The sequence below is a fragment of the Cupressus sempervirens genome, chromosome 1 (assembly GCF_028749045.1).
Source record: "Cupressus sempervirens isolate cs-2001-9-10 chromosome 1, ASM2874904v1, whole genome shotgun sequence".
In the NCBI taxonomy this organism is placed as follows: Eukaryota; Viridiplantae; Streptophyta; class Pinopsida; order Cupressales; family Cupressaceae; genus Cupressus; species Cupressus sempervirens.
The window spans coordinates 517,852,770-517,866,376 of record NC_143118.1 but is presented as its reverse complement, the minus strand read 5'-3'; the positions used below and the strand labels follow the sequence as shown (position 1 = coordinate 517,866,376).

General features: G+C 39.3%; 1 protein-coding gene across 1 annotated transcript in view; it reads right to left on the bottom strand.

Moving 5' to 3' along the window:
* Positions 1-13,244, bottom strand: part of LOC149578506 (2-Cys peroxiredoxin BAS1, chloroplastic-like) — a 49,472-nt gene extending 36,228 nt beyond the window's left edge. The window contains exon 1 of the mRNA XM_089829534.1: positions 12,941-13,244. Coding sequence (XP_089685660.1) covers positions 12,941-13,168 — 228 coding nt within the window. The 5' untranslated portion in view covers positions 13,169-13,244. The remainder of the gene's footprint in view (positions 1-12,940) is intronic.
* Positions 13,245-13,607: the final 363 nt, after the last annotated feature.

The following is a 13,607-nucleotide window of genomic DNA, read 5'->3' as shown; positions in this document are numbered from 1 at the left end:
AAGGTCGATCATTCTCTGTTGTTCTCTGCTATTGCTCTACAATTCCAATGTAAATTTCCCTGTGCCTCTGAACTGTATGATTCTCTACTTTATCTCCTTCAGCCATTGGTATGGAAGTGCAAGAACTCTTTGCCTTCGCCATTGTTTTGTGGAAGTTTGTAATCTGCATGACTGTATCTCTTTTGGCATGTGAATGATATATAAGTGAATCTTCTCTTTCCTTGTGTCATTCATCTTGGTCTTCTGATCTGCATGTGATTATTTGATTAAAGCAAGTCTAAATGTGTATATCCTTAGTTTCATTCTGATTCAATAGTGCATATATGGGCAAAAATTGGTCTGAAGACTCTATTTTGGTGCATCACCTTTTTAGATTAGATTAGGTAGATTTGCTTTCATGCTTTCCTTCTCCCTTTTCCTCTCCAAGAGTAGTTAGGTGCACCCTGATAGTAAGAGGAAGCCGGCCTTCTCCAGAGACTCAACCTCACAGTTCAAGTCCCACAGCTTGGAGGTTGTTTCCATGTTTCACTAGGTTGTCCTCACGCATAGGCTTTGGACAAGGGTGCAAACCTAAGTGACAACAGTTTTTGGCACGCCCGGTGGGACAACATTTCAGAAAATTTCAAGCCTACTGGTGTCAAAAGGGAAGATTTCAAGATCAATACCGAGGAGATAGTACTGGCTTCCGTGTTTAAGCCTTCAAGAGGCTCATTCTTCAAAGTGCTTGGCGACTCTGAGCTTCAAATACATATCTAGTTCCAGGCCAAAGTTGCAGTGATTCATGCCTAGAGCTAAAACAAGGGCATCTTCTAGAGGTAAGTTTCAATTCCAAGAGCTTTCATTTTCAAACCCTAGAAGAAGGAAGACTAGAATATCTTTATCACCAGTGAGGAGTGTAATAGCAACAAATACACCTACAAGATCCATCTCTACTCCTCCTGCTGTTAGATCTCAGCCTAGACTACCATCAATACATATGAATAGATCACTTGTCTATATGGCGTTGCCTAGAGCTCATACTTTTGCCACATTTAATGGTGGGAGCCCTCTCTTATTAGCCCAAAGACATGACATACCAGTAGCTGCACTCAAAAGTATACCAGAGTTTACTGGTGAAACTTCTATCTCTCCCTCAAAACACATTCAAGAGGTTGCAAATGTTTGTAATATCCATGGTATTACAGAGGATGATGTTGCAGTTAGGCTCCTAGCCTCATCCTTGAAAGGAAAAGCACTACAATGGTATAGAGGTTTGGCTCATGGTTCTATAACAGATTGGGATGGATTAGGAGCAGGATTGTGTAAACATTTTGAGGATAAAAGTGACTATTTGTCACTTTTGGAGCAGTTGACTACTATAAAAAGAGCTCCCCATGAATGTATGGCTGATTTTAATTATAGATTTCAAAAGACATGGGATAGAATACCTACTTCAGTGAAGCCTACTCCTGGTAATGCCTTCTTGCATTACCTTAGAGCTTTTAACAGTGATATTGCCACTACAATCCAAACTATGGGAGGAGATACCTTGCGTAATGCTTATGACATAGCAATAAAATCAGAGAACATCCTAATACAAGGAGGTAAGTTAGCTCCAAGGCCTCCTATGCCCTTCTTTCCTGATGTTCCAAATCATCAACCAGCAATGGCTCCCCTTCCCACAACTTCTACATCTCAATCCCTTGTCCCAGTCCCGCAAGCTTCCACGTCTTCAAATGGGATAGATGAAATCAAAGAGATGATGCAATCTCTAATGCAGAACATGGATAAAAGAGAAAAGAACCTTGATAAAAGACTGCAAGATCAAGGGAAGAAGTTAGAAGATCAAGGAAAGAGGTTGGAGGATAATTTCTCTATGATGCAGAAAGTGAGCAATAAGGTGGTGACTTTAGAAAGACAGCAAGCTCAAGGTAGTGAGCCTCATCAATTGCAATATCAAGCTCCCAATAGTGGTAGGCCTCCAAATCCTAATCATTGGAACAATTCTTTTGATCAGAATAGGCAGGGTGGCCATGCTTCAACCTCAAATGTAAATCAAAGTAGGGCCATAGTCCCTCAAAACAACATGGCCCAAGATCAAGATTTTTGTCCATCCTACAATTACTCCTATGCCTATTGCATGTGTCAGAAGGCTGAATCTTTTATGGCCTTGACAGTCCAAGAACCTGCAGCAAAACAATCATACAAGGAGGACCAATTTAAGGATGCCCCATATGTGCAAGGATAGGGTGATTGCTCTTTTATGAATCATCAGATGGAGGAGCATTGTAATGTAAACTAGGATTCCATTTCTCATAACACTAGAAGCAAAAGAAGAGCTATAGAAGATGTTGTCCCTCCTCCTCCCAATCAGGCCTCAACTTCAAATGCAATATCTCCTGAGCAAGCAGCAAATAATCAATCAAGTACCTTTCAGCAGGAAAGGCAAAATCATGGCATTAAAGATACAAGTGATTCGCAGGTTATTCCATCTCAACCTCATACAAGTGCAGCTCCCAAGGCTTCTACCAAAACACCTACTATGCCATTCAGTATGGTAGAGCAAATGAAGAAGACAAATGCGAATATCTCCATGTGGGATGTTGTTGTTACTATACCCATGCAAAAGAGGCTGCTACAGCAAGAATTGGAAAAAATTGAACCAAAGGATCAGACACTCAGCATGGAAAGTGCCACAAGCCTAGTCCAACCATCAAGGGAAGTAGAAACAAGTAAAAAGGTTAGACCTCCGCCATTCTATGTTTCTCTAATTATAGGGGGCAAGCTAGTCCATAATTGCATGATTGATTCAAGGGCTAGCAGTTCAGTGATGCCTAGGAGTGTTGCTGATGCTTTGGGAATGAAATATGAGCCCATTGTTAGGGATGTATTACAGTTGGATGGTAGTACTGTCAAGACTGCAGGGATCCTTAGGAATGTGGAGATGGCCTTACAGGCATGCCCTGGTTGTACTGTAACCCAAGATATCTCTATTGCTGAGGTCAAGCCATATTTTGCCATCTATCTATCAATAGACTTTACTGCCCAAATAGGTGGTTACATATCTTCTGATTGGTCATATATGCTTCAATTAGAGCAGAGCCTCAAGCCCTCCATCATACTGAATCTTACACCCCCAACCCCATCAACATGAATTGCCCTATCCTAGAGATGGATGAGAATGACATACTGAATGAGCCCACCACTTCCCTAGCAAAGGTACCTGATTTTTTCTTGGATGAATAGGCTGATGCATATCAATTGATTCTACATCAGAGATCCTTGAGACAGGTCTCAGTACATATTGTATATTGGAAAAAGATGCTCTAGTTCCCAATCTTGTGGAGACTGAAGAAGATGTGAGTGGGATATGGAGTATGTACTTTGATGGCTCAAGAAATAAAAATGGGTTAGGAGCTGGTGTGATGTTGGTTTCTCCTGCACAAGTAAGATATTACTTCTCCTTTAGGCTCCAATTCAGTTGCACTAACAATGTAGTCGAGTATGAATCCTTGATTCAAGGTCTCCTACTTGCTCAAAAAAGAGGAATCCAAGCCTTAAGGGTGTATGGAGACAGTGAGTTGGTGGTTAATCAAGTGAGAAATCAAAATACCACCAAGAATGGTTTGCTCAAGTCTTATAAAAATAGGGTATGGGATTTGCTTGAAGGTTTTAATGCATTTAATATTCAAAGCATCCCTAGAAAAGATAATAGACATGCTGATAGACTTGCAGCAATAGGTGCATCTTATGATGTGCCAGGGAATCTTGAGGAGGAGAAGAAGCAACAGATCAGAGTGGTGGTAAGGCTTGCTATCCCTAATAATAACATCCATTGGCAAGTTGTTGTCTGATGAGCAAATTGTGAGCAAGGAGCTATCCAAATTGATTGAGGCCAATATAATTTTTCCCATCAAACACTCATCATGAGTAGCAAACCTTGTCCCTATTAGGAAAAAGAATGGAGAAATTAGATTGTGTGTGGACTTTAGGGATCTTAACCAAGCTTCCCTTAAAGATCACCATCCCCTCCCTTCTATGGAGCAAATTTTGTCCAAGGTCAGTGGTTCAAAGAGGTTTTCATTTCTTGATGGATTTTCTGGCTACAATCAAGTGCTGGTTAAAGAGTCTGCTAGGTACAAGACTGCATTCACCACTAAATGGGGTACCTATGCTTATTGTAAGATGCCATTTGGACTGACTAATGCAGGTGCTACCTTTCAAAAGGCAATGGAGATGGCTTTCAAAAGATTGATTGATAAGTTTGTCTTAGTTTACCTTGATGATATTACAGTGTATTCTAAGAATGCAGAGGATCATTTTGATCATCTAAGACAGGTATTCCTAAGATGTAGAGAGTTTGGAGTTTCCCTTAACCCAAGCAAGTGTGTCTTTGCTACTAAACAAGGAAAATTATTAGGACATATTGTATCTGAGGATGGCTTAACCATTGATCCAGAGAGGACAAAAGCAATACTTGCCCTTCCTCTTCCTAAACACAAGAAAGGGTTGCAAAGATTCCTTGGTAGGATAAATTTTGTGAGAAGGTTTATGCCTAATCTTGCTACCATGGTGAAACCTCTTACAGCTATGCTCAAGAAAGGTATGGTCTTTGCATGGACCAAGGAAGGGAAGGAAAGTTTTGAAGAAATCAAGGCAGCCATAGCCTCAGCCCCTACTCTCATGAATCCAAATTTTGAGAAAGATTTCATTCTTTATACCTTAGGTGGTGAGTCAAGTATCTCTGCTGTCTTGACTCAAACAAATGACAAGAATGAAGAGCAGCCCATAGCCTTCTTTAGTGAAGGGCTTAAGGAGTATGAAGATAAGTACAGATATGTGGAGAAACAAGCCCTTGCAGTCATCAGAGCTTTAAAGAAATTTAGACACCTCCTGTCTCATAATAAAATTCATTTGTTAGTACCCCATTGCCAGTGTGAAGGATTTCTTTTTGAACAAAGATGTTAGTGAGAAAAGAGCTGGCTGGATTACTAAAGTAATGGAATATGATGTTGACATTCAGATTACCAAGCTGGTAAGAGGGAGGGGGTTATGTAAACAAATGTTATCATCTCAGGAACCTGATGAGGAAGCCGCTATTCACTGACAGAGCAACAAGAGGTAAGAAATGGTGACCCAAGGAGTTGGATGGATGACATGAAGAACTTCTTATTAGGGAATGGATACCCTCAAGGATTAGATAGGACTAAAAGGAGACAGTATAGATTACAGTCAATTCCCTATGTCATAGTTGATGGTATCCTGTTCAGAAGAGATTTCAATGGAGCCCTACTAAGATGCATTGACAAAGACCAAGCTGAAAGAATGATCAAAGAACTTCATGATGGTCCTGATGCTGGCCACTTCTCAGCAAGGACAACTGCAATGAAGATCATGAGGGTTGGTTATTACTGGCTATCTCTGTTTCATGATTGTCATAGGTATGTAAAGAAGTGTGAAAAATGTGCCTTCTTCTCTGGCAAGCAGAAGCTTGCAGCTCTTCCCTTTCATCCTATTCAGGCGGATCAACCTTTTGCTCAGTGGGGATTGGATTTCATAGGCCCTATCAATCCTCCTTCCAATTCTGGTCACAAGTGGATTTTAGCTGCTACAGATTACTTCACTAGATGGACAGAGGCAGTTGCATTGAAGGATGCCACTGAATCTTCAGTTGTTGAGTGCCTTGATGGAATTGTGACCAGGTTTGGTGCCCCTTCAACTATTATTTCAGATAATGCAAAATCTTTTGTTGGAGCTCAGATTTGTGCATGGGCAGTGGATCATAATGTCTATTTGAGCACATCCTCAAACTACTATCCTCAGGGTAATGGTTTGGCTGAGTCCTCCAACAAGAACCTAATCAAAATCATAAAGAGAACAATTGAAGATAACTAGAGGTGTTGGCATAAAAAGTTGAGGACTGCACTGTGGGCTGACAGGATAACACCTAAGAGATCATTAGGGAATTCACCATTTGTGTTAGTCTATGGTAGATAGGCAAGGCTTCCAATTTCATTGGAGTTCCCAGCCTTGGAGTTAGCTGGTGCCATGACAGTAAGAATGGCAGAGCTGATGGAGCTGGAAGAGAAAAGAAAGAAAGCTATGCAGACCCTAGAGACACACCAGTAGTAGGTAAAAAAGAGCTTTGACAGGAAGGCTAGGGTCAGGATCTTCAGGGAGGGAGATTTGGTTCTGAAATGGGATGCAGATAGGGCAAAACCAGGAAGACACTCAAAGTTTGATGCATTATGGAGTGGCCCCTATCTAATTATCAGTCGCAAGCAAGCCAATGCTTTCCAGTTAAGCAAGCCTGCAAGTGAGATTCTGCCTATCCCAATCAATGGGATCTATCTCAAGCCATGCTTCTGATGAGGGTTTGAGTTTCCGTGTACATAGTTAGTTTAGTTTCGTTTCCTGTTAGTTCTCTACTTTTCCAAAAAGTGCACTAGCACAAGGTTGTCTCTCTGTTAGACAACAAGTTTTGAAGTTTTTGCAGATGAAGGAATTTTGGTCTCTGGTTCCAGTTGCAGAGACAGGGGTTTCAAGTTTTCCCTCTCAGAGGTAGGGTCAGGGTTTCACAGTGCTCAGAATCTACATATTTTACGACTTTGTAACCCAATGGATGCTTCAAGCCACTGGTCTTATGCATAGCAGGCTCGCATCCCCTGTGAGTCGCTAGAAATGTTGCCATTTTTTGTCTCCTGCCAAAAATTCAAATTTCAAATGCCAAGCCTATCCAACAGTCACTTCCCAGTTTAAATATTATTTTAAACACCCGCAGGAATATCGAAAAATTAAACGACTAAACCTTATGTTATTCCTTATTATATTTTTGCGGGCCCGCAAGTTCCTCATTGTCGGATCTTCCATGATCTACGATTCCCCGCTTCCCTGCATTATCAAGATGCGCAACCCTTAAATAATGCGAGAAAGCCTTTTTTGGCCACGTGTCAGGCGGGTCCCTCTTTACCTGGTTGTTTCTCCGGCACCGGACTTTGACAGATCCACAATGGGCGCTATGGCGCTATCGGGAAATTGGTTCTTCTCGCCGTTAGTGACATAGCGCCCAGACGGAAAATAACATTGCAGCGGAATTTGGAAAATACGGTGGGTCCGTGTTCCTTCTGTGGGCCGTAGGTTGTACAGGTGGTGGCTGAGCTGGCAGATCGGTTGGTGCCCGCTTCCCCGCATTCTGAGCTTTATCAGACCTTCTGACAATGCAGGAAAGCGGATTGTTGACACGCGTCCAAATGATGTTACGACGGATGGTTGCGGAGGTCAAGAAAGTACAAGTTACGGGCACCATCGGATCTCCCTAGATCAAGGGCTGGTGCTTTCCCGCATTATCAAGATGCGAGGAAATTAAATATTGCGGGGAAGCGGTTTGGCGATACCTGTCTCAGTTGATGTCATTGGCCCACTTTCTCAGAAGGTATCGACAGCTTGTCTTCCGTGGTAGTTGTCAGATGAGTCCGAGTACGACGAAGGCATCTCATTGGCCCATCTAGCTTACCAGATATACAATTCTACGGACCTCTGAGCACCGTCCGATGCAGGCAGATCAAAGGCTGGCGCTTTCCCACATTATCAAGATGCGAGGAAGTTAAAAAATGAGGGAAAGCGGGTAGCTGCCACGTGTTTCTGCGAGACCAGTTTCTCTGTGGGACGCCATGTGTTGCCAGGCGTGGTACGGATTGCTGAGGTGGCGCCAGGTGTAATGGGTCCGAGGCAGGAACAAGCGTAGTACACGGAGTTTCTCGATCATTGATCTCGTGGAGGTCAACGATTAGCGCTTTCCCGCATTATGGAAGTGCAAGGAAATTTAAAAATGCGGGGAAACAGGTGGAGAGCACGTCCCAGGTGACGTCATTTGCCCGCCATCTTCGCAGGAAGGTACTTGATGAGCCCTCACGGTCCGATGTGATCAGATCAACGGTAGGCGCTATCGCACTATTGAAAGCTACGAGGATGATACGTATAGCGCCATAGCGCCCTTTCGCCACGTGGATCAGTGGGGCCGAGTGTTGTGAAACCGCAGGGATGGTGCCAGTTCGGGCCGAGTCAGATCCAAGTGTGCTGACAGTGTTTCGTGGGCCCAAAAGTTTAAAGGCAAAGCACAGGAAACGGCGAGTCTTCACGATTGTCAGATTAAGATCCACGGTTGGCGTTATGTCACTATGGAAAGTTGCACGTTGTTTTGCCATAGCAACATAACGCTTTGCCGCCACGTGTCTTTGCGGGCCCGGCCAGGGTTGACAGTTAAGGGCTGGCAGTTATGTTGTAAGCCGTCGCGGTCAGGGTTTAAGAGGTTGGCGCAGTTAGTAAAGAAAGGAGCGGTCAACTCAGAAAGACCTACGAGGTGGCAAAATGAGGTAAATTGATTGGTCCACATGGCTCATCCCAGTGCCAGGGTTAGGTTGACTTGCTAACTTTGCTGATTCAAGTGCTCAGGAACAAAGAAAGCCAGGATTTTACACGAATCTAATCTTCATGATTGATTCCAACCACCAGGAAATGAATGCTAAACACGGAAGAACACTCTACCCCCCCGATCCAATCCATCTACCCGGTCAAAATAGCTTAATGGCGCCGTTTTTGTCTTCTCAAGGCATTATTTGACACAGAAGATCAAATTTTCTTCAGATCCCCATGATTGTTCCCTGCAGGACTTGATGGAGATGGTTGTAGGATAGTTTTGGAGGGAAAATCTCAATTATGCCTACACTATAAAGGCAAATTTTGTAGATTTTGTTAAGGTCGATCATTCTCTGTTGTTCTCTGCTATTGCTCTGCAATTCTAGTGTAAATTCCCCTGTGCCTCTGAACTGTATAATTCTCTACTTTATCTCCTTCAGCCATTGGTATGAAAGTGCAAGAACTCTTTGCCTTCGCCATTGTTTTGTGGAAGTCTGTAATCTGCATGACTGTATCTCTTCTGGCCTGTGAATGATATGTAAGTGAATCTTCTCTTTCCTTATGTCATTCATCTTGGTCTTCTGATCTGCATGTGATTATTTGATTAAAGCAAGTCTGAATGTGTATATCCTTAGTTTCATTCTGGTTCAATAGTGCATATATGGGCAGAGATTGGTCTGAACACTCTATTTTGGTGCATCACCTCTTTAAATTAGATTAGGTAGATTTTCTTTCATGCTCTCCTTCTCCCTTCTCCTCTCCAAGAGTAGTTAGGTGCACCCTGATAGTAAGAGGAAGCCGGCCTTCTCTGGAGACTCAACCTCACAGTTCAAGTCCCACAGCTTGGAGGTTGTTTCCATGTTTCACTAGGTTGTCCTCACGCATAGGCTTTGGACAAGGGTGCAAACCTAAGTGACAACAGAAACCTATCCCCCGTCATCCCCAAATTAAACCCCCTTTGTCCCCCTACCCGAAAACCTGTACCGATGTCCCCTCGTCCCCCAAGGCAAGGTAACTATGTGGTTAATGTTTCTCCCAAGCATCATAAATCTTATAATATGATTATTAATTGTCATTCCTTCAAAGTGGTCTATTATATTTCTTCATTTTTTCATTTATTTCACAAAACAAGAAAACATCAGACAAAACACTGACCAAAAAAAATTACACATCACAAAATTTATTATTTATTTTAATTCCGCTCATTGAGTATCCTCTAAATAAAATCATTCTAGTTCAAACTATACACATCAATAATTCTAGTTTTAATGACTAAAGTTGTCCTTGACTGTTGAATGCCGCACTTACATAAAGCATTATTTATTTACAAAAAAGTAATATAAGATATCATTTTCTTTTGGATTTCCTTTAAATGTGTTAAACTATTATTTCTATGTGAAAAAAGTTTTTTCCTATGAACTATGATTAACACAAATTCTTATTTCAATTTTATATACAAGGCTGTGTACTAGTTTCTTTTTCTTTTTCACTTTCCTTGAAATGCAAGTTTTCCAAATATTATTACTAAAGCAATAAGATCAATTATCATCAACTAGGTAGTTAGGACAATTTTAAAGATTACCCTTACAAAAAATCATAGTTATTAGGTGACAAGGGACCAGTAATAATAAAAGATAACAATACAATATTTTCAAAAATGTTGGAGAGGGGAGCTTTAAGATGGCAAATCTTGTTCTTTTTCTTTTTCTTCTACTCCTACTTCTTCTTTGTCTTTCCCTTCTCCTCCTCTCCTTTTTCTTCTTGAACTTCTCCTTCTCCATTGATTTTGCTTGTTCTTCTTCTTTTCCTTCTATTTCTTTTTCTTCTTATCCTGCTTCTCTATCCTCCTTCTCGTCTTCCTTCTTTTGCACCTCCTTCTACTTCTCCTACTCCTCCTCCTTCCAAAACATGTTCCATGATTCATCTAAGTTTTATCATATGATCAATTTTTCATCAAAGTTTTGGATCATGCTTTAGGAGTATGATCTGAAACATTGATGGATCATGCTTTTGGAGCATGTTCTAAAACATTGATGAAGGAGGTGATCATACAATCAAATCTAGATATCAACAAATTAGATTTAAGAATTTTCTTCATGATCATGTTTTATGGTCTATTCTTTCAGAAATGTTGATGATCGTGCTCCATAATCACTTCTTTCATCAACATTTTGAATCATGCTATGCGATCCATTGTGGAACATGATCAATTGGTAAAAGAAATTATCACAAGGTCAAATCCAAAAACAATCAGTGTAGATGATCATGCTCAATGATCAACTTTTTTATCGTAATGGAGCAAGGTCCAAAATATTGATGAAAATTTGATTACAAAGTCAAATCCAAAAACAGTTAAATTATTTTATAATAAATTGACTTTAATGTATATGAAATCTAGCTGTCCTAGAATGTAAAACCCAAAAAAAAACCTTCAAGATTTATTATTTTTATTTACTAATATATATAATATTATATTTATTCATTTATTTAAATTTATAATATTTATTATTTAACCAAAATTATGATTTGATATCATTTACCATGATTACTTTGTTATTATAACTTATTATATTATTATTATAATTATACTACATTATTTATCATATATTTGTTTATTAATATATAATATTATATTATTAAGAATGTATATTATTTATTTATTATTTATTCATTTAATTGGATTAGATCATAATGAATTCTAATGTTTCGTTGAGAAACAATCTATAACAATTTTACATTTACATTTATTATTTACCCCAAATAAATTACGGCCATTACTCATCTTTGTTTTACATATGCCAAGCAATGGATCATCACATACTAAACTCATCACCTTGGTCACAAACATTTATGATTTGTTGAACACAAACTTGTTCTTAGTTAAGATATGTATAGTGTCATTTTGCAGACTATATTTACTGTAAGGCCCATGTTCAAGCGAGCTATTTTGTTGAGCTTGAAAGTCATTGCTTTGTCAAAAAGAGAGCAAAGCTTGAGTGCCCACCATTCCCATCGTCATTGGTTTTATACCCCACGCTAGCCACTCACATCGTTGGGTGGCTTTGCTTTGAATGCCAAGTCTATTTGCCTTGTTTCTGCATGATATGGCCATAAAAAGCATTGCCCCAACTTTTGGAAGATGTTTACCCATTTTCACACTTCTAAAACTCATGTTGAACACCCTTGAGCACTTTTGTGCATACAAAACAAAAACAACAAAAATTCCTCACCATGCCCAGTCATAAAAGTTCCAATTGTTCCCATTTCACCCCTCTAAATTTCTCAAAGCCCAACACAATTTACAGAAGACGTAGCTTGTCACAAATAATTTAATTGCAATTAATTGGGCGTTTTTGTTTTTGACACGTTTCGACACTTCGTCTTATACTATTTCGACACTTTGTCTTATGTTGTTTCGACACTCTATATTATACTATTTCACCAGTGCGCTTCACCAAATAGGATAATTTCTCCATGTCAATGTGGGCATTTCCAGCAAGTCCTTTCCGGCATGGACCATTTCCCGGCAACAACAAGACATTTCCTAGAGTGAAACCACTCAAGTAATAGTCTATCAGCTAAATCACATATTAAATAAGCAATTTTTAAAAATGGAACATCTAAACTGATGAAAGTTATTTTAAAGATGGCAATGTGTGTGTATGCGTGCATGTGTGTGTGTGTAAATAAATAATAACTTTAAACTAAATATACAACTTTAAGAGCTGCAATATACTAAAATATTGAAAAAGACAAAAATAAACATTTAAAAATACTTTTTTTAGGTATTGAACAAGAGATGTCAAAGAAAACAAATATTCAATCCATGTATTATAAATAGTTAAATTTGAAATCATAATCACCGGAAAAAATGGAGATAATTGGGACTGAAATGCTACTATTTTAAAGGTGTGGTAGGGAAAAAGTTTAACTAGTTGAGCATCTTGACTAATTTTGCACCTCTCAAAATCTTATATGAAAATTTCAAACCACTCTAATTTCTTACGTAGTTGATTTTGCAAGTCCCTACTAATAATTGAAGTATTAGGTCCTCATCATCAATACAATGTCCCGGGGGGGCAAATTTTTAATTAAGATGTCCAAAATAACCCCAAAAACATTGTACACTTGATCATGTTTTATTCATAAATAATGATTCGTCACTCACATGATATGTTGCTTTCAGATCTAAGAAATATATTTCAATCAGTTATCATAACACCATTTAAAATCATAATTACTGATATATAATATAAACAAAATAAACCTTAAAACGACCAATGCTAACAACTATTAGAACATACTGAACCACTGATCCTTCCCAACTATGAATAATATGTGAGATCAACTGGTGTAACTTCAACGCATCTACATCATTTAAAGGAAATTCTGCTATAAAATCCAAGCAATTTTTTACTCTCTTTTTCAGCTTAATTAACTATGAAAACCTCAAGAACATAAATCATAGGAGATACAAGAATAAAATCATTAGTGAAGGAGAAGATTAACAGATCTAAGAGATATTAATCGAAGAATAGATGCTTACGGTAGCATTGACGACGAGGTTTCTCTTGAAAGAGGTGTTCCCATGGAGAGAGCGAGATGTCCATCCAAATCTGCATCTGTTGCTTATACCTTTCTCCACCTTCCCGAAAGCTTTGGGAACAACATTCACTCGTCGCCGAGAAGCAGGGGTTAATTTGGAGGGGGAAGAAGAAGAAAATGTGGAAAATGTAGTTGCACTTCTTGAGGACAAGGTAAGAGCAAAAGCCATGTCTACAGATGGTTATCTCTTCTACGTCCGCCTTTAAAACCCTTGCCCTTGGTCGCTGGAGTGTGCAAACACGATTAAGAAGAATTTGTTACTGGGCTCGAAACTAAATAGCTGGTCGTAAAATTGCGATGAAACGAAGAAGGGAATAGTTTGTCCACACAATATGGATGTGGCTCGCCTCGTCTCACTACCTTCCAAAAGGGGAGCATCGAAAGGGAAATACTATTTTCTCTACCCACCTTCTCTCAAGGACCAACAACTTACAAAAGACATTTAGGGAAAATAGTCCTTTGAATTTTGATGTTTTATAATTTAGGTTTTTCATTTATTTTAGAAATATATTTTAGGTAAATTATAGAAATAAATTTTTTCAGATGTAATTATTAATGTGATCTTTTCCAAATATGATTTCTTTCTAGAGGTTTTATATATAATTCAT